Source organism: Dermacentor silvarum, chromosome 10, assembly GCF_013339745.2.
Source record: "Dermacentor silvarum isolate Dsil-2018 chromosome 10, BIME_Dsil_1.4, whole genome shotgun sequence".
Classification (NCBI taxonomy): Eukaryota; Metazoa; Arthropoda; class Arachnida; order Ixodida; family Ixodidae; genus Dermacentor; species Dermacentor silvarum.
The window spans coordinates 32,510,731-32,532,804 of NC_051163.1; the positions used below are offsets into that span (position 1 = coordinate 32,510,731).

At 46.5% G+C, this 22,074-nt stretch overlaps 1 protein-coding gene across 2 annotated transcripts in view; it reads right to left on the minus strand.

Moving 5' to 3' along the window:
• LOC119466039 (CDK5 and ABL1 enzyme substrate 2) overlaps positions 1 to 22,074 on the minus strand; it is a 122,433-nt gene that overhangs the window by 29,444 nt on the left and 70,915 nt on the right. Inside the window, exons 2-4 of one of the 2 annotated variants that reach the window (XM_049657355.1) lie at positions 21,339 to 21,535; positions 15,250 to 15,385; positions 4,416 to 4,502 (exon numbers count right to left, since the gene is read on the minus strand). In XM_049657355.1, coding sequence (XP_049513312.1) covers positions 4,416 to 4,502; positions 15,250 to 15,385; positions 21,339 to 21,535 — 420 coding nt within the window. The remainder of the gene's footprint in view (positions 1 to 4,415; positions 4,503 to 15,249; positions 15,386 to 21,338; positions 21,536 to 22,074) is intronic. The other variant, XM_049657356.1, reaches the window with a different exon arrangement.

The window sequence follows — 22,074 nt, forward strand, 5'->3', positions numbered from 1 at the left end:
TCGGACTTCCTTCTGTACATTCATTTGCACGATGTTTTGTATTATGAACCTAATAAACTTTATATATATACACTCTGAGAGACAGAATCACGTTGTCCTTGACGTATGGCGACTATAATGCGTAGCATTAGAATCAAAATTTTGCTCCCCAGCACAGGCCTGCCACGAGATGCGACAATGCAGCGTCAATGGGCCACGGATGAACGCACCAGTTAACTAGTTAACACTATTCGCATCTCGTTCTTTTCCCCTTTTGGAGAAAGAAGCAGCCAGCGACCCCGCCCCGCCTTATGGTACCCGCTTATTATTATTTTTTTTTCGTCAGCCGCCTTCGGTGTCTCCCCCTTAATGGCGTACGCAATTACGTCACACCCTAAGGCGCGAGCGGACCCGTAATCGACGCATTAATCGCTCGCCGATCTAATCTGCTCACTCCTCGTCCCGACGACTTTCTTCTTGGCTTGGCGTTACCCTAGAAAGCGGAATAGTGGAGAGGGAGGGGGGGGGGGGGGTGATGAACGCATCTATCAATCTGGACGTAATGATGTAGCACCGCGACGCCTTCGCCAGCTGGCGGCAATTTCGATTTCGTCATAGACACGTAAAAAAACAAGAAAAAGAGCGAATACTGCTGATAAAAGATGCATTACGCGAGGGCCTGACAGAGATTAACAATGGCACAGAGACGACAGACGAAAGAAAAGACAGATATGAAGAAAAGGAGGTTAGAAGCGTTTAGTAAAGTGATGTTGGGTTAGGGCGCGTGTGCAGTTAATCGAAAAAAAGAACGACAGAAGCAAACATCGAGAATCGAAGAAACGCGAACGTTCCACGCATACATGGATGAGCTGATCGCTATGGTGTCGCACGACGTAACATCTGTTGTGTGCCATTCCGTCTGTATAGGTAGAGCTGAGTGCAAGTATAGAGACATATATGTAAAGGATTCGCCGTTAAATAAATAAAAAAATACATGAATAAATAGATAAGTCGAAAGGACATTCAATAGCAACATTTAGTCTAGATTGATCAAGTATCTTTTTCTTTTTCACAACGCAATTTCACAAGTTATTTCTGGAAAAACTGCGCAATAATTCTGACCACCTATTGACCCTTTTCGCGGAGCAGTTTGTTCTAGAGAAGCGAGATGGCGCTTACGGCGGCGCGCCATAGCTCTCCTCAGCGACCGCGCACGAATACGAAACCATTACCGCTTCTACCTTGCTTCTGTGCGATCAGCTGTCGTAATGCAATTGAGTTTTCGCTAACGCACTGTGCTCCATTCATGCTGGTTTGAGTCATGTGGGTTGAAGACGTGTGGCTGCAAAATAGTGACTGGCATGTTAAGGAATGTAATGAATATGTGGGGCCAAGTTCGCGGACCACTGCTGCAACTGTCCGTACATGTTTCCGGCACTTCGAGATGTACGGCTTTCCTCGAGGATACACAAATTCGCTCATCCGCCAGCGTTGTATTGCTAACATTCAAAGAAAGGGCTTCAGCCCCGGCACTTCGGCAAGAGTGAGTACCGCTCGTTAAACAATTAAAACGGGAGTAGCGCACCTTCCTGTCATAGTAGGTTTCGCGCACAGTATCTACACACATCTACCCCAACCAGCACGGAAACTTACACCCACTCTTTGCCAACGTGTCAAGAATAAGTGAACGGGCGCACACTTGAATATATGCGCACTATATACGCACAATAAGTGACGGTACTCCACCGATAGCGCACGAATGGTCGAAGCTGAATGTTTCGTGACGGTCCACAAGAGTAAGCGAGTTACTAGCGATGATACGCATTTGTTACAAGGTATTACAATGTGCAGAACAGCTACTGTTTCAAGCCTTGTACGCAGCAAGAACAAATATGACGGAACTGAGCACTCCCACGAGCGATTACGCAGATAATGATCAGATAGTTACCGCACTGAGGAACCTTACTGAGTCAGAAACGTGACAAGCCGCTGCTTCAAAATATTTGCGAAATAAACAACGAAGACCAAAACACCAAAACACCATAATCCTGATTCAATTCATGAGCGGAAAGTTTGGATAGCTTCGAATACATATTTAGCCCCGCTTTTAGAGCAAGCACCATATACGCTGCTCGCGCCGTTTGGACATAGCTTAATCAGCTCCGAAAGCGATTTCGCATGTTCTCTGAAACTGCCGCCAAATTAAGCTTCGTGTCGCCCACCCAATCACCGTCTACGGTATCTCCCGAAACAGAGGCTTGCTAAGTCGCACCGGCGTCATACACATCCATTGCAAACACGGAGGCGACGGAGGCAGTTGAGGCAATCAATGGACGCGTTACCACGTGATCAATCATGGCAGCACCACACGGGATCGCCGCGAAAAGGGGCAATACCAAAAAAAAAAAAAAAGCGCAACCGCCACCACCGAGAAAAGGGCCGGGTTTGGCGCCGACTAGGAAAACAAGACGGCATCGTGTTCGCGGCTGTTTATCTCTGCAAACGATATCGCGGAGGAAGCTGGTCAGCCGAAAACAACATACCAAGGCGCTTCCTCTGTTCTCAGAGACACATTATATATGCTAGGTGCGGCCTCGTCGGTGCAGGATGTTTTCACACCGGCTTACAAAAAAAGGCACGCAAAGACACTGGCGCCGTCTGGACGCTGAAAACAAAACTCGCTCCGAGGAAAATCTGCAGGCTTGCGGCGAAAACATGCAGATGACTTCTTCCGCGAAGCATTTAGCTTGAACCTTGAGCCAAACGTTAAATATATGCAGATGTAACGTACCTGGACAGAACCAAGGTAACGTTTGCCATCGCTTGGAGTACTCAGACTATTTTTTTTTGCATTTCGCCTAATTCGATAATTAGCCCCGATTAATTCATCAACTTATCAAATATTATAATTAGATGATAAGTGTCGACGAGAAAATTTTTAGAGCAACATGAAAAACTCCCGATACAGCTTTCTGTTGCTCAATATACGTGCTACATAGAAGTGTTCTACCGAGCGTGAAAGAAGCCCGCGAATACACGAAAAACTGACGCGCGACATGGCCGCCGCTTGAGGCACTTTGCGTGTATTCGGGGGCTCCTTTCACGCTCGGAAAGACACTTTCTCGCTTTTCTTTGTATACGGACCAGGGATTTCGCGATAAACCGATTTTTCGTCGCTGCCTGTATACGATACGCACGTTACTTGAAATTGAATAATGTAGTCAAAACGCGACATTACGAACTTTTTCAGTGCAGCTCGTCAATTTCAGTTCGTGCGTGTTAGTACCAATAAATTCAGTTTTGAAGGCGGTTATGTGGTCTCTATACTTTTGCTCACGAGTGCGTTATCAATGCGTCCAAATGTAAGAAAACGCGTCGTGTGTCGAGCGCTCACGTGTGATAACTTTCTCGTGTATTGTGGGAGTAAATGTAACGTATGAAGCAACGTTTCGACACCACAGTAAAACTTGTGCCCGCTTGAGGGTCCTATATATTTCGAGGCCTATTGCAACATTTATTAACTACGTCACCCACAAAAATAAGCGAGTTGTCCCATAGGGCAAAACCGAAAGTATTTTTATAACCTAGCTGTGCGCAGGCATCAAATGGGTCTATTAGATGGGCTTTTTGACAGGGACCCTATATGATTATAGCATTATTTTAGAGATATCAGTCCCCAAAACCTGCGACAACTTTCAACTGGAACACCCAATGTCTTTCGTAGCACATTCTATGCACCTAAATCTCGAAAGCGATTGAAGTCTTAGGAATTCCGCTTCGCAGACGCGAATTCACTAATGCTCGGCTTTATATTCGCAATTTAAAAATGCGTCCTAAAGCGAATATTTGTAAGTTAATTAGTCAACCGGTTTAAACTCTTGCAGTGAATTGCTAACCTTCTTTGCAACGTTTTTGTAAACACAGCTATAATGCATAGATATAACATACTTAACCCCTCTTTATATTTCTCACTTTGATGTTGCTACTTATGTTTGTTATTTAGACTCGGTATTTGTATTTAGTATTTTTTTACATTTTCACTATGACTTCATTATGTTTATTGCTCAACCTTGTGCCCTTCCTGCAATGATCCCTTATGGGATTGGCAGTACGTTCTAAATATATAAAATAAATAAAAGCCTACGTGGGCATTGCGATTTGCCGTGCAAGCAATGCCCGCCTCTTCAGGTAATCCACCCGAACAGGCCGAATGACTGTATGATCCATGCGACTCCACAAAAAAAAAAAAAAAAAAAAAAAAAAAAAGTCTGCTCCAACTAAAGAACACACATGGTATATATGCATGTATCGACCCTATCGTTGAGGCGTCACTCAGTTGTGGACATCTTCCAGGCTGGGAAACGGACACGCAGTCGATCCATATAACATGGCGGCTGTGAGAACCATGAGCGCATGCGCGCGGGCATGTGACGTACTTTGCGCTGCTGCGCAGACTCCGTCGGTTGTAGGAGAGTGCCGAGAAGACGACTACGGGAGCCCGCTTGGCGCTGACCATGTACACCCTGCACAAAGAAAAAAGGCACAATAAAAAACAGTTGGAAACATTTTTCGAAGTTATTTCTCGTTCAAGATGCATATCATTATATGTTTATGCTTCCAAGTCGTTAAGATGATTAGGAACAGCAGTAGATGCGCTAGCGCTGAACAAAGCGCGCGTGCAAAAATGAGACAAACAGTCAGGCCAGCGATTTCTTCGGCACAGAAATCATTTACTGTGGCAGCAAGAATTCCCCCACACTGAAGACAACCATTTTATTTTCGCTTGTCCACTCTTCCCTCAAGTAATTGCGATCACCCATTACGAGGAACTGTCCGTCCGTCCGTCCGTATGCATGTATGTATGTATGTATGTATGTATGCATGTATGCATGTATGCATGTATGCATGTATGCATGTATGCATGTATGCATGTATGCATGTATGCATGTATGCATGTATGTATGTATGTATGTATGCATGCATGCATGTATGCATGTATGCATGCATGCATGCATGCATGTATGTATGTATGTATGTATGTATGTATGTATGTATGTATGTATGTATGTATGTATGTATGTATGTATGCATGTATGCATGCATGCGTACGTATGTGTACGTATGTGTACCAGTAGCGCACCCAGGATCTCTGCCAGGGGGGGGGGGGTTGACAGTTTGCCAATACCATCTTAACAGCACTAATTTCGATTTCTTCACGGGAAATTGTCAAAAAAATGCGCTTTTTGCGAGTGTGCAGATGATTGCGCGTCTTACTAAGATGTAAGACGCGTAAGGAAAGAAAAGGGTTAAACAAAATGGGGGGTTAAGTCGGCCTCAGGGGGGGGGGGGGGTTACAACCCCCGAATCCCCCCCCCCCCGTCGGTGCGCCACTGATGTGTACGTATGTGTATGTATGTGTATGTGTGTGTACGTATGTGTGTGTATGTGTGTGTGTGCGCGCGCGCGCGTGTGTGTGCGCGTGCGTGCGTGTGCGTGCGTGTGCGTGCGTGTGTGTGTGTGCATGCATTATGTCTGTCTGCCTGTGTCAGTCTGCCTGTATGTCTGTCTCTGTCTGTCTGTTCACCTCTCTGTCAGTCTGTATCTTGCTCATATCAGTTTCTACCAGCCTCGGCGAACCCGTGTTTGCTGCTCGAGCGCCCACCAGCATGTGATGCCCAACAGCCACCGTACACACAGTCGCTTATACATCCACCACAAGCATGCAGCGAGTTCAAGGACTCGGCAAACGCCGGCTGCCTTGGACGCGGGCCTTGACGCGACATACCCGACCACATCCATCGCGCAGCATCGGTAGAGAAAGAGTACAAAGAAAACGTAATGTTGCGGTAGTGGCAGCTGGAAAAAAAAAAAAAAAAAAAAAACAAGACGTCTTGCCAAGCGTGTTTCTTTCGCCCTCTCCTCGTTCTCAGACACGCCGTCTGGTCGGGTCGGGTCTGGTCCCGTCCAAGGAGGTCCCGTCTCGTCTAGTCTCGTTTACATATATGCGTACGCGAAAACGGAAAATCACTTGCGACGAAGAATAAACAGATGTGAGACCTGGCTGCGGCTCTGCCAGTTGCGTGCAGTAGACGGCGGAAGCCGAAAGCCAATCCAACAAAATCCAGGGAGCGCTCTTCTGGAAGCCGTCATCTCTGGCTCACCCTCTCTGATTGGCTCAAGACTCCAAGATGGCGGAATGTGACAACGTGCCGGAACTCGGCAGTTTCGAGAATAGCGTTCCGGCAAGGAGAAAGTCACGCGGGTGACTCTTGCCGCATCATGTCACTCGTCGACTGACGATTCCTTTTAAAAGTTAAGAGCAGGTCCTTTCTTATTTCCTTTTCTTTCGTCTTTAACTAACTCGCGACGGATGCAGCACTGATAGAATTGGACAGCAACGTACGGTACGGAGCAAGCTGAACAGTAACACATAGTGTGGGCCGATTTGAGCGCAAATTGTGCATACATAAAAAAAGGAAACAGAGCCTTGAGTACATGGTTCATATGGTTGAGGCTGTGAATGACAATATATACCCCCCCCCCCCCAAAAAAAAAAAAAAAAAAAAAAAAGGTGTTGGCCGGCCTGCAGTCATTTTTGGCCAATCATCTCTCAAAGCGTATAACTACTGCCATTACGAATTACGATGAACTTTCAATAAATGTGACCGTGACATAATTTTATATTACAAGGTGCTGCACGTACACTCCACCCCCCCCCCCCCCCAAAAAAAAAAAAAAAAAGATAGAAGGAAGATTCTTTCTGTATTTTCTAGTGAGTCCCCGTACAGAAAGAATATAAATTTCGACTTCGTGTACAGTCAGTCACGTCGAAATTTTTTCGTAAAAACAGTTTTGAACTACCGGCGCGCACCGTACATGTACGAGATAATTATTGGCCGTAACCATAACGCGGGAGGAAGAAATGCGGCAGATCCAACGCACCTTGTTGGCATCTACACACATCGAAGATTTGTTTAAATGCATAGAACAGTGCTGAAACCTGGACTGGTTTCAGTGTTATTGCAATGTCAGTGCAAGGTCATACCGAAGGCCATCGCTTGCTGCCTGTTACGCTCGACTTGCTTGCACATGTTGATGAATTTGCTTGATTACCATGTACGGTATACTTTGATGCTTTCGCGATTCAGACTTCATACGTTTGACTTGTTCGGATTAAGATGCTCTATTAACGTGTTCTGTTGCCATGATGTTAGACAAACCTCCTCCTGTGTTGTATATATATCCCTCCTGCTTGGGCCAGAGATATGACTCGCAGAACAGTCGAACCCGGATATAACGAATTATCGTGTATAACGAACAGCTGCAAAATCCCCTAAAATTTTTTTGTATAAAATGTTTGCTTTATACATCGAATTATTGATATATTGAACTATTTCGCGATCCCCTTCGAGTTCGATATATCCGGCTTCGACTGCATTTGTAAATAAATTAAAAAAAGCCATCGTCTACATTACACGCTGTCCCAACGCAGCCCCTTCGCATCTGCTCGGATGCGAGCGCATGCGCTCTCGCGCAGTCACGCCACGCAATGTGACACATGCGGCGAAAATCTGTGGTTAGAGCTCCTGGGGGCTGCAGTGCTGGGGCACCGAGGTTCGAACCCTTCATCGGGCACGTATAATTCAATACATATCTCAACGAGAAGAAATCAAACCGAGGGGTTCGCTTCTCATTAGTCATATTGTCACGACGGCGAAAGCTCGAGGGACAAACGAACCGCACTTGTCGGCAGAGGCAGTAACAAATAGAACGGACGGTTTTAAAATACCGCGCGCTAGTCACTGCTTCTTCTTCTCCTTGCTATGTTTTTTCATAAGCGCCGATGTGTCTTAAGTCGTCGTCATCGCCGCGCTAGACACGTGGCAATATCATAAGGAGCTAACAATATATTAATGCGCTAGCATTAAGAGTGTCAAAGTTGAGGGAAAAAGTATGTGCGTGAAGTCGGTCACGTGGTATGGAGGGAATGGGAGAGCTTTGAAGAGCGCGTATATAGATATATAATTGGCGGTGGTCTGCTCCGGGACCACCGTCAATTGCACTTCGCTCCTCGAACAAAGAGGCCGGACGTGTGTCGAGTGAGCTCCCGAACAACCCTTTTGCAATGTCGTCAACGCGGTTTAACTCACAGATCCGGGACGAACTCGAAGAGGCGCGGCGTAATGCTAACGGGTTTCGTTCGCATTTACCGCTAAATCTCCGCCGAACTTTTTCATGTACGAGTTATTCGGCAAGACAGTGGCAGCACCCAGCAGTTATATATACGCTCATGAAAGTCAGGAAGGGTCGTATTCTTACGTGTCGCCGTCGCCGACTTCTCGACGATTTAAAGTATGCACGTGACTTTACATCCCGGATGAGTATTTTACGTAGTCATTATCTTCAGAGTCAATTTTGAATTGAATGCAAAAACAATGCACAATGCAATGTACACGGGGTCTCTGTTGTGGCACACCAGCTCCGATGCCAAAGGAGCAGTGATGCTGCGCGGGGCCGATGTCGAACTCGGCTGCTTTCACTCAAGGAAACGCCATGGCGTTTCCTTGAGGAACGCGGGAGTGACCAACGGCTTTGCCGATAACGAGCTTGTGGCGGCGGCGTGCACTTAGAAAGACTGTGTTCAATGAGTGAGGTCGTGCGGGGAGCATGACCTCACTCATTGACCACACTCTTTCTGTGACCTACGTGCCCGAATCCCTTGGTCAAAAAGAGTTGCTTCTCTCTATCTCCTCAAGAGGATTTAGAGATGTCGGGAGGGTGAGACACCTTACAGAAGAGAGTAAGTTATGAGAGGGGAGAAAATTGGGCAGTGTTTTTTTCGTTCTTCGTGGGGGAGAAGGGCATAGAGGGGGTCGTCTTCCGAGGTTACAAAGAGGTACGACCGACGACCGATGCGGTGACCGCAAAAGGACGATATGGACCCGCCTGACTCGACGGCTTCCCCAGGCCGAACTCACGAGCGGCGGCTGACGTAACAGAAGACGCTAAATCGGGGCCCGTTTGTTTCCGCGTGGCATATTACGAAGTCTGTAGGCAGTTCGATGCAGAGAACATCGAGATTCTTTAGTTGCAAATGTAACTGAATTACTTGTATTCAGTGTGCCTACGTGCAGTGCTCGTAAACGTATTGGGTACTTTGGCTACCTTTGTTTATTTTTGTTTGTTTTTTCTTTAATTCAAAAGTTTGCCCAGCGGTATAAAACGTGTGAAGCTAGCATGCTATATGCAAGTCACTTCTCAAAAGTTGCAAGTTCACCGCGTGTGCTAACACGTTGACTTCGTGGCCTGCATAAGCGGTATTCGATTCCAAAAGCGCCAAGCTTCTCAGGAAGGAAAGGGGTACTCTTTTTCACCATCCAAAGCTTTCGAGTATCAAAAAGTACTTCTGGGTCCCGCCCCGCCACCCGTCTGAAAGCCAGCGTGTCCCTGCACAAAGGTATAAGGTGCGGACCATACATACACGGGTGGTATTCAGGCGGGCAGCTTTGACGTAATTTCTATGACGTAACGCAAAGTAGGCATCCCCTGCCTCCATTCCTTTCCGACCCCCGCATCGTAGCACTCCCGAGTCCGGACCGCGGTACGAACCACAGCTGAATGTACTATTATAGTGTGTATATAGTGTAAAGCACGTCTTCACCGTGTCGTGCTACTCGCAGTGCTGCACAGAATTCCGACGCCTATAACGCGGCGCGATCGGGAGTCTCGTATGCGTTTAGTTACACGAAGAGGCGGCTTGTTACATGCATAGGCGACCCCGCCCTTGACGATCACGCGCTGAAAACATTTGCGCGTCAATGTGCAGCCGCAGCGCTTCTTGCTTGCCATGCTGCGCGTTAGCTACGCGGAAAAGGCGCGGTTGATAATAACAGACAGAGAGAGAGAGAGACAGACAGACAGAGAGTGAGGGAGAGAGAGAAAGACTTCTTTCCATTAATACGCGATGAGTTTTTGTAAACACCTGCTCTAAGCAAGACGCAAAGAGGCATTACAGCGAGAGGGAGGGGAGGGGGGGGGGTAGGAACGGTCCAACACGGACACATGTTTACGATACCATGCAGGCCGTTCTATAATTCACGTTCTATCGGCGCTCTGCACAAATTTCGATCGGCGCGTTTGAAAATAAGCCTATGCACACAGGATCCATCATTTAGACGAGCAGCGTCGAGGTCATGCACGCCGCCCAAGCCCAGACAAGCGCGAAATATCAAAGTGGCCTGCGAAACTGGCTCAACGTCCCTCGGTTTATGCTATTTTTAGATTTTGTATATATATATTACAAGTCGCCTGTTGCAGATAATTCTAGTCCTTGAGCTGGATTATTCGGAGAGCCGGAAATTACTACCAGGAAAAATCGACGAACATATTAAATTAATTGAAAAAAATCACTTAATTAACTACCTAATTAATTACTTTACGGCACATATTGCGATTTACGAATTGTAGCCGGTGAGGTTGCAAGGCGTATCAACTCGGAATTTATTGCCAGAATGACACCAGCTTTGGGATATTATTTCCCGAAGTGTGGGACGAAACACATGGGCGTTCCAGTTACTTTTGTGCTTCTATGCATAAAAGAGCGTTTTGTTAAAAATGTAAGTGGAACAACAGCGCATTCTTTACTGCGACTTTGATGACGCACATCTCGAAACTGGCGTCGTTCTGGAATTTAACTTAACGTGGATACGCCTAGCAAACTTACCGGCTGCAAATCGTAAACTGCAATATGTGCCGTAACGTAATTAATTACGAGGGATAAATAGTGAACCTTCTTTTAATTAGTTGAATACGTGTTTCTAAGTGACATGTTCACGTTGTTCATAATCCATCATTCATAGTCTTCAGCTTGATCACTGTTCAATTTCACAACTCTTAAAGCGCTCTTTCAATGGAAACATGACCTTCGAGATCTGCGCGCGCCGGCTGATTCAGGCTGGCGCGCGCCAATCTCGGGGGCCACGGTGGAATTTTCGTTACGCAGCTGCGATGACGGGTGGCGCGAGTGTTCCGATGCTGGCGCCAACTGGCGGCGGCGCGGATAACTCGGGCGCGATAAGGACGCGAGCGGTAACTTCACGTTTATATCTAACGTTCGTTACCTTCACGTTAGGTCAAGGTAACTTCACACGTTTATATCTGTACGCGCCGTACTTGATCAGCAGGACTCGCCACGCATTCGCGGAATAATTAGTGGATCCGATAGTTTTCCTGCGATAGATTTTTTTTTTTTTTTGCTGCTCGTATTTTTACCCTCTCAGCCTTCTGATAAGGACGCAGCCCAGCGCGCTCACATAAGTTCGAAGTAAGCGGCAGGGATAATCCCACGCTTTCGCAAATGCAAACGAAGGGTTATAGAAGACATCCAACTTAAGAACATGAGCAGTTTTATACTCTTCTGCAGCCTAGTATACAGCCGCTCAACTTCTCTGCTGCTTTCACATTCAGCAGACGCGCCAAGCCGTCTGAAGGGACAAATATATCGCAGTTCCAGGGATCTGACCGTCGTTATCGTTACGTCGATGATATCGACGACAGCGATTGCGGCTCGGTGCAGATTTGGCGCAACGCTGTCTCCGTGACAATGGCAGGCTGGGTTTACAGTCTACAGGACAGAAACAGAGCCCGTCTCACTTATCGTAGTGAACACCGGGCGCACAATAAAAAAAAAAAAGAAAGAAACTGAAGACAACAGAATAGGAAGAAAGTCGTTGCTCAATCGTTTGCGGTCATCAGAACCGCCGTGTACAGCTATCGGCATGACAGTGCCTTGGCTCGGTACTAACAATGAAGAGAGATAAAAGGAAAAAGAGGCTCAGTATGAGCAGGCGGGGAGATACAACGAAAAAGAAATAATCAAAAGAAAAGCAAGGCCGCGCGAATTCTCCGAAGAGCGGCTGTTACGAGTCGTACAGACGGCGAGGGAGACACTTATCTACGTCTTGGCAACAGAAGTGACAGCAACAGACGCAGAAGCAGACGACGACCAAACAGAAAAAAAAAAAGAATAAAAAAAACAGGCAGAAGGCAATAAAGATGGCAGGCCTAGTTTGCCGTCTGCTAGGAGACGGCAGCGGTCGCGTTCCAAGGAGCTTGAGTCACCGTAGCGAGCCTCAGTTCGTGCTTATATATCGTCTGGCCCGCGATCCCGGAAGCAAAACAAAAGGTTACTTGCCCGCCAGGTGAACTGAAGGCACGCATCCGGAGTCTTTGCATATCTCTCTCTCTCTCTCTCTCTCTCTCGCCTATACTATAAATACGTTATCGCCGCGTTAAGCGTGTTTATGACTCGCTCCCGTCCCGACACTGCCTAACCGTTAGTCATACCGGGAACTGCCCATCAATTTTATCGCGGACAGTTGGCACGCGAAGATTCCGTATCGCCTCTAGACTTGGCGTTGTCTGTACTACACTACTCGCAGCATACGCGGGCGCTAAACTTGGCGCTTACCTGCCGTAAATCCGCGTTCGAAGCGGAAACGTCTATTGTTTACGGAGAGGCGGCGCAGTGCGATATAAATAGCTCGCCCATGTATGCGTCACGATTTATAACGGACTGCTTATACTCCACCTAACGAACTCCGCACCGTGCAGCAAAGGCTAGAAGAGCGCGGGTCAGCCAATCGATAACGATCGATGGCCACGGCTGCGTGTTTCGGTGTAGGCAGGGCGAATCGCTCATTGTGCGTTCCTAAACCTTCCGTTTCCGTGAAGCTTCCGTTAGTCGGCCTTGCGCGGTGGGCGATTCGAGGCTGACAATGGAAGAGCCCTTCCTGTGGTTCTCTATTCTTGTTTAATTAACTGACGCGATCCACATGACACTGCACTGAATGACGTTGGTGAGAAGTAGTTAGTAAGGGATGAAAAGAAAGAAAACGTAGAAAACACGGAGTGTCACTTCGTCCGGACGTGCACATCGAAAGCAACAGTCACTCGCTGTGTTATGTCGATTTCATGAACTGCAGTTAATGCACGTTCCCACTTTTCTGGGCGTTTGAGGTAATGTGGGCCACGGCCCAAGTTTACTTTTGTTACCTAGAATATTCTGAATACACCTGGCCTGACGCGGTGCTGATTAGAAGGAAAGTCTACGTATACCCTATGGCATCACGTGTCTTCTTCGAACGTCCATCCGCGACGGAGTTCTTGCCTCGGATATCCGCAGTCATAACTCATCCCTGTTTACAAACGCTTCTGTGCTTGATGCGGTTATGTGACGCCCAAGGAAGACCATCGCAGGGTCTCGAATCCGTTGCCAGAGACATGCTGTCACGATCGTGATGCATGTTACTTCCATTGGCGACCACAGCGCGCCAAGAGGAACACTTCCAAGAGGGAAAAACAAGCTCGTGACTTGTCGACCATTCGAGGGACTTCAAGACCCCGTGTTACTCTTGTTTTTTTTCGACCTCTGATATGAAAGTTTAGCCGCATTTTTTACGAAGAAAGTCCACGTACCCTTATGACACGTGTCATCAAGCGCCCCGCCCTCAGAGAACTCCAGCATTGGGTCACGTGCCAAAATTCTTATCTGTTTACAAACGGTTCCGTTCGCGCCGTCACGTGACGCCCAAGCAAGGCCAAGGACGGGAACACGTTGCGAGAGACGTGCTGTCAAGACTCGTGATGTCTATATATTTCTATGGGCGACCGTACCGCGCCAGCAGTATTGGTTCCAAGATGGAAAACAGACTCGTCTAACTGTGACGTCTCGTTAACCAACTGTCGGCTGCGTTAGTAACTTAAGAAACCGCAAGAAGAGGTGCGAGTAAAACGGTTTCCCGAAGCTGTGCTACTGTACTTTCAGACCGTGTTCGCACCTGTAGCGTATCGACGAGGACGTTCGTTGATCGATCCATGAGGTCTAAAGTCCCTATTAAAGTCTATGAGAGAAGCCGCTCCGGAGAGTTCCGGATTGGATTTGACCACTCGCCGGCTACAACTCGTATAGTAAACTACAAATATGCGCCGCAAAGTTATTAAGTGAAAAATAATTAGTGAATTTCTGAATGAGCCCTCCATAGACCGTCGCGTCGTCTAGTCGAAGTTGTCTCATTTCCCGAAAACTGACGGCATTGAGAATGTGCGTAAATCATACTTCCATGCAGTTCTACAAGCACACTACTTTACATCCAGGATCAACGTTTTACGTAATCGCTCCGGTACTAATTCAGAAAAGAAATGAGGGCGATTTGCATTACAAAGTGCAAAGGGTTCTCACGAAGACATGCGTATATGGGCGAGCTTGCCGACTGCGAGCGTATCTATCTATCTATCTATCTATCTATCTATCTATCTATCTATCTATCTATCTATCTATCTATCTATCTATCTATCTATCTATCTATCTATCTATCTATCTATCTATCTATCTATCTATCTATCTATCTATCTATCTATCTATCTATCTCTCTCTCTCTCTATATATATATATATATATATATATATATATATATACAAGCAGTAAACTGCAGTGCGCTTCTTCCAGACTGTTCGTTCACCGAAGAACAAGCACGCGTTTAGGCCTCGCGACATCGTTTTCCCATGACCTAATTCGGGACGTCGCCAGCAAAGGCTGCAACAGGGTGGATTGCTCGACAAGTCAATGGAGGCGATGATGACGCGCACACAATGCGTCCGTGCTCAATGAACAAAGGTACACAGCTGCGCTCTTAGGAGAGCGGATACAGAGAGAGAGAGAGAGAGAGAGAGATGACCGATAGTTTCGCACAATCTGGTTCACGGTGACGTAAGATTTCCTTTCACGCATCTGCTCGTTTCTAGCCCACCTGCGTTCGCATAACGGTGACCCTACGATGAGCGAGTACTCAATTGGAATTACGCAAGCGGGTACCTGCGCTTCCGCAACAAGCGCGTTGCCTCTAGCAAAACTTAACTGGCTCCTGGAGCTTTGAGTTAAGCGATGGGTAGACAAGGCGCGAAAGTTGTGCAAGCTTTCAAGCTCCCTGCGATCTCCAATAACCCCTGTCTTGCGCTAGCCGATTCCAAGTTGCGCCCGCAAATTTCCTAACTTCATCAGCTCACCCAGTTTTCTGCCGTCCTCGACTGCGCTACCCTTATCTTGGCACCCTTTTATTACAACATTTATTAGTACCAAAGGAACTAAAGCCAAGGCCGGGCCTCCTGGTATATAGGCTCATCATGCCTCCCGGTCCAGCACGCTCAATTGACTTGCAAGCAGCGAGTAAAACAAGCGAGCGGAGGAGGGTTATACACGCGCAGTGTACGCACCTCTCGTCTCGCACGGGTTGGTCCCGGCTGTTGCTCTTGGCGATGACCTTCTGCTCGAAAGACGAGTGCGAGCTGTCCGAGAAGCTGCCGGACGTCTGGCGGCTGCGGTTGGACGGCACGGGCGCCACCACGCCACCTGCGGCAACGGCAAAAGCGAAGAAAAAAAGAGGTGAAGGGGGGGCGTCAAACACCGGTGCATGCTGCCGATGCGGACACAAAACCGATCCAGCTTGACGTGTCTCCACAAAACTGAACAGCAATTAACGTATACTATACAACGAGTTAACGGAACTGCGCGGGCTCTGTATACAGTATTTATACTGTATACTGTTATACTGTAAGCCACTCGCAAACCTAGGGGCGGATGTGGAACATCCTTTCTGCCTCAGGCGTCAAGCACGTGATCTCTTTGGGTGATGGCAACACTCCCAGGGTGAGTTCTAGTTGTAAAACATAAATACCCCCAGAAAGTGGATGGGAAAACGGCTCCGCGGTAGCTCAATGGTGAGAGCATCGCACGCGTAATGCGAAGACGTGGGTTCGTTCCCCACCTGCAGACAGTTGTTTTTTCATCCACTTTAATTTCTGTTAATTTATCATTTTATTTAATTCAATTAGTAAGTACAAGTGATTTCCCCTATGTTGTCCTTGGTGTCATTGTTTGTTGGCTTCTTATGATATGATTAATAAAAATTGGGCCCCTCGGTTCCCTTTCTTCTCGTTCACACACATATATATATACACCGCGATCTCGGCCCTTTGGGCCAAGGGCGCGCCAACAGTTTGGCCCAGAAGGTGAAGCCAATCGAAGAAAGCCGCACGGATACCTCCAGAGTCATGGCAACGGCCGGGTCGAAGCACTGTTGGTACCAGTTTTCGGTTGTGTAAAGACTTTGCCCACGTCTTTGCATTATAAAGGTGTGTGTGTCAGTGTGCACCTGCGTATGTGTGCCTGTGTGCGCCTCTGTGCGTGTCAGAAAAATATCTTGGAACGCGTTCAAATAATAGTATAGTTGAGACATTTGGCTGCAAAAATAAAAAGCGGAATGACGGCGCTGCGTGGGGAGAGCAGTTGCGTGCAGTGCCTTTGTGACGTCTCTCGCAACTTACATCTATATAGCAACGCCGGAAAGGGACGTTCTCCCCTCCCGTATGTATCTCCTTATCACGCACCCTTATCTACACTCTTTCACAGATTACGCATAGTTGGGTCAAATGTGCGGGGCATCTATCTGCTGCTGCGGGAGGTCCTGCACTGAAACCCCAGAACCAACACACTCAATCTAATCTCTATAGGAGCGTGCGCGCGAGCCTGCGGTAAACAAACCGCTGGCTTGTTTATTTGCTCAGATGCTCCAAGTGCCGGCGACACGACATACTTTATTAGTGAGTGACCTCATCATCTAAGCTTGTTTCTCCATAGCAAGGTTATAAATAAATATAACTTGTCACTTTTCCGTATCGTGCATTCTCAGACAATCTCGCTTGTGTATACTCAGTCTTCTGTTTAGTTACCCCCACTAATACAACATTAATTCGCGCTACACATGAAGACATACTCGTTTTACGGGTCCTAATTACTACGGCACAACCTGCGTTTCTTTAATGAAAACTATCACCATCATCCTCTCATCATTATCATCATGTATGCCCACTGCAGAAGTACAGAGTGTTCTTTGAACTAGGACCATAGTGTGACATAGCGCTCAGGCGTTTGACATAAAAGTAGAAGCATAGCCGTGCCAGGACGTAAAGCATGACCAAAGATGACGCGAGACCCTCGAAATGTTCACAAGCGACATTTTTTTTTACACCGAAGCTGTCAATGGCTAGGATCCGGCATTTTATTGATAGCTTTCACGTGACGTCACGCACCCACCTTATCGCCGTTTTGGGACACCAACATGGCGACTACGAGCACTTCAGTCCAATCCATCCTATTGAAAGCTTTCACGTGACGTTACGGACCCAGCTTCATCATCGTGTTGGTGCACCAACATGGCGGCTACAATGACGTCAGTGCAAGCAATCTATAGCATCCGCGCGGAAAAACTCTCTTCTAAACCTCTCCCCTAAAAAGTGAGAGTGAAAGAGCCAACAAAAGCAAACGCATATCGCCGCTCGCGTCGGAGCTCGGTTTAACGGCCACCTGTGTGTCAAACGATTTGTCTCTGTTAATGTATGACGTAGTGCGTGACGTAGTGTGCGCCTGATAAGGCGACCAAGGGGAAAGGGCTGGCGTCCTCGGCGCAATCGCGCGCACGCGCTCGTGCCACTGCTCCCGCGTTCGTCGTCTTCCGCAGTCGGCTCCGTTGCCGCTCATCATTCCAGCGTAGAATTTCACTTCCCTTCTGTCGTCGTAATGGGGAGGCCGCGTTTACGGGGGTATGAGCCATTGCATGAGCCATTGACAAAAAAATTTTCCTTTTTATACACCAATGCTAGAAGTGTTGTCGCTAATGGTATTGCACTCTCATCGCTCATCGATTCATCCCAGGCGTCTTTAGTGTTACTTACCGAGACCTGGCTTAACGACACCATTCACGATAACAGCATCTTTACGAGTGAATCCACGTTCAAGTTTTTTCGATGTGATAGACAACAGCGTAGAGGGGGAGGTGTGCTCATCGCGATAAAGGAAGAATTCATTGCCGCACCCATCATTATCGATTCTTTTCTTGAATGTACTTGGATTTCCTTGAAGGGTACTGCATTTAGTGTGATCATTGGCGTTTTTTACCGTCCACCCGACATGTCTGGCGCGTTTTCCGATGAGTATCATCGGGTGCTGAGCGAGGTGTTCGCGCTTTTTCCGAGGTCGGTAGTTATCATTTTTCGCGATTTCAATTTTCCGAATATCAATTGGTCGTCACTCTCGGTATCGGCCACGGATGCGGCCGCACATTCTTTTCTGAGCACTTGTCTTGACTTTTCATTAACCCAACTTATCAGTCAGCCAACACGATCCACTGAAACTTCTGCCAATATACTAGACCTAGTTTTAACTAACAATCCTGATATATTTTCCGACATAACTCATGAAGAAGGCATCGCAGATCATGATGTTATAACTGGATGCATTAACTTTTGTGTGAGCAAAAGAACAATTACCAAAAAGAAAATAAGATGTTACGCTAAAGCCAATTTCGACGCAATTAATAATGAATTAACAACATTTTCAGATCAATTTCTGCATAATTTCCATGCAAGCTCCATTGAACAGAACTGGGCCCTCTTTAAAGCTAACCTCATTTCTCTCATTGACACGTTCATTCCTATGTTAGCCATTTCCTCCAAAAATAGCTCTCTTTGGTTTACCAACAAGCTTCGGCGGCTTAATAACAAAAAGAAGAGACTGTACAGGCAGGCAAAACTGACTGGTCTCGCGAGTGCCCATGACAAACACAAAGCGTGCGAAAAGGCTTATAAGGCATTGCTAAAATCTACTCGCCATAACTTTTTTTCTCATGATTTACCATCCATGCTAAAAAATAATACTCGTCGCTTTTGGCGTGTTGTAAATCCTGTAACTCGCACTGACATCAGTCTTACTGATTCTCATGGAGTTCCTATCCCCGATTCAGACTGTGCTCAACTTCTTAATGATACATTTGTAACAATTTTCACTCATGAAAGTGTTAACTCATTGCCAACTTTAAAGGCGTTAGTAGGAATCACAATGCACGAGATAGTCATCAGTGAGTCTGGTGTTTTAGCTCTACTAAGCAATCTTAAAACGTCATCTAGCGCCGACCATCTAGGCTTCAATAATAAATTTTTAAAGAATACATCGCATAGTATTTGTCCTATGTTAACCGCTCTATTTTCCCAGTCACTATCAACAGGCTGTATTCCTAATGACTGGCGCATAGCTAAAATAATACCCATTTTCAAATCAGGTGATCGTGCTTGTCCGCTCAATTATCGTCCCATCTCCTTAACCAGTACTATTTGTAAATTACTCGAACATATAATACACACTCAAGTCATCAACTTCCTTGAAGACCATAACATTATTTTCAAGTATCAGCACGGTTTTCGCAAGGGCTAATCATGCGAAACCCAACTAGCCGGATTTATTAACGACATACATGCACTGATAGACGCTGGGTTTCAAGTTGACGCAATATTTTTAGATTTTTCCAAGGCATTTGATTGTGTTCCACACCACAGGTTGTTGCTTAAACTTTCACAGCTTAACATTCACCCTACTATAATTGCATGGATCACCGATTTTCTCTCATCTAGAACTCAGTTTACATCAATTAACAATTCTAACTCATCTCATGCTGATGTTACATCTGGAGTTCCACAAGGCAGCGTACTTGGACCTTTACTCTTTCTAATCTATATTAATGATTTGCCCAGTTGCGTGTTATCCAAAATCAGACTATTTGCAGATGATTGTGTACTTTATCGATGTGTAACAAGTAACACTGATAATCACTTATTACAAACTGACCTGGAGGCAATAAGTGCATGGTGTTCTAATTGGTTAATGCCATTAAATGTTTCCAAAACTTAACTCTTGTCTTTCACCAATAGGCCACGAATTCCAACCACCTACTCTCTTGATAACAACGCCGTGGAACTCACCACAACTTACAAGTACCTTGGCATCAATCTTCAGTCAAACTTATCATGGAATAATCATATTGATCTTACCCTTGCCTCTTCTAACCGTACTCTCGGACTTATTAAAGATAACTTAAAAGAAGCCACAATGCATGTTAAAAAACTAGCGTACACAACAATAATCCGTCCTAAACTAGAATACGCGTCTGCCATTTGGGATCCCGAACAAACTTATATCATCAGTAACATCGAAGCCTTGCAAAACCGTGCTGCGCGTTTCATTTTTTCAGATTATTCACGTTGCACCAGTGTCACCTCGCTAAAGAATAAAGCTGAGTTGGACACCTTAGCACTTCGCCGTAAAGTTTCTCGCCTATCACTTTTCCATAAGCTTTATCATCATACATCAATTCATGATGATTTCTTTCAGTCACCACAAGTTATCTTCCCACGTCGTGACCATCAATACAAAGTCAAACGCATTAACTGCCAGTCATTCCATTATGCATATTCATTCTTACCGCGCACAATAACTGAGTGGAACGCCTTACCATCAGACATTGCCACGGAACCTGACTTGACTAAGTTTCAAGATTTAATTCGCTCACGACTTGTCAACTAATCTTATTATTATTATCTTGGGACTTTTACAGTGTTTTCGATGTTTGTTGCTGTTTTGCTTTTCATTGCAGTTGCCTTATGTTCTCCTAATATGTACTAATGCTTTTCTCTGAAATAATTGTGACTCATTTTGTATATTACCTTTGTATCACTCTATTATTATTTTTGTTATATTGTCTTGTTCTTTAATATGATGTATAATCCATGACCAGTGCCTGTGACCTCCCCCCATGTAATACCCTCAAAATGAGGGCCTTTGGGGTATTTTGAATAAATAAATAAATAATGGGGTATGCCCGTCTTACGTAACGGACAAATTTAATAACAGAGGAGATACGCGAATGTGTGTGCGTACCTATGGTCACGATGACCACCGACCAGGACAATAAATATGTTCGTACCTTTGTTCAAAATTCTGTGTCACCTCTGTGCCGTGCGCTAAACAGCTTCGCTGGTCCCCAACCTTCACAGAGTGGAATGACTGTCGATTTTTTTTCTTTTTGACTTTTTTGTGCGAACATAAACAAAAAGACACGAGGAAGCCGCATTAATCTTGGCTCTCCGTTGCACCGCTTCGCCTTAGCACCTTCAACAATGAAATCGTGTGACCACGCGACGGGGCGGCGTGTGTGTGAGATTGTGTATACATTTGAGACGTTTATCGGCTGACCATCAATACTTGCGACTGAAAAAAGGGCACGATTCGTATGTCACGTGGCACGTACCCAGGCTCTATGACGTAATATTAATCTCGGCTCGCTTTTATACGCTCGCCCTGGCACCTTCAACAAATCGCGTGGCCACGATCGAGGGCCGCGTGAGTATATACAAATTGCGTAACTTTGAGACGGTTATCGACAGGCCGTCACGACTGAAAGATAGGTTTGTGTCACGTGGCAACGTACCCAGGCTCTCGCAGCTGCCCCGGACCTGGTGCGAGGAACCGGAGGAGGAATGGTTCCGGGAGGTGGCGAACTGCTGCTGGCGGCCGCCGCTCGCTGGTTGGGGCCGGCGCCGGCCGCTCGTCGAGCCGCCACTGCCGCTCACCGACGGCAGTCGGATGCGGGTCTCCGAGGCGAAGCTGTGCACCCTGCGAAGCACCAAGGCGTGCGAGCATGTTGTATATAGGCTCCGAAACTCTCGGTTGAACGAAACTCGCTTAATTAAGCCCCTCAAATACACCAGGACCCGCAGGCAACATTAAGGCGAAAGCCTTTTTAGGTCGAAAGCCTTGAATGGCTCGTGGGTCGAAAAATCCGACGTCCGGCGTTACGGCACGAAAATTCACAGGGAGTCGAACCCCTCGACCTTTGGCGGGAGTCGAACCCGCTTGGAGATACGGGCGAACCGACCGTATGTCCGAATTGGATTCCAATTGACATCGATCGTGAAGGTCGAGAGTCGAACCCACTACCTTTGGTGTGAATTCAGGCGAAGTGGATTAAGGCATGGTTAATTAAGACAGTTAATTAAGGCATTCGAACCCACTACTTTTGGTGAGAGAAAACAAGTAATAGGAAGTAGCAACGCATTCGAATGAAAATGTCAAGTAATGTAATGAATGTCTCGTGAGCGCGCAGGCTTTCGCCTTCGTATCCTCTTCAGCGTACGCTGAAGTACTTAGAATAC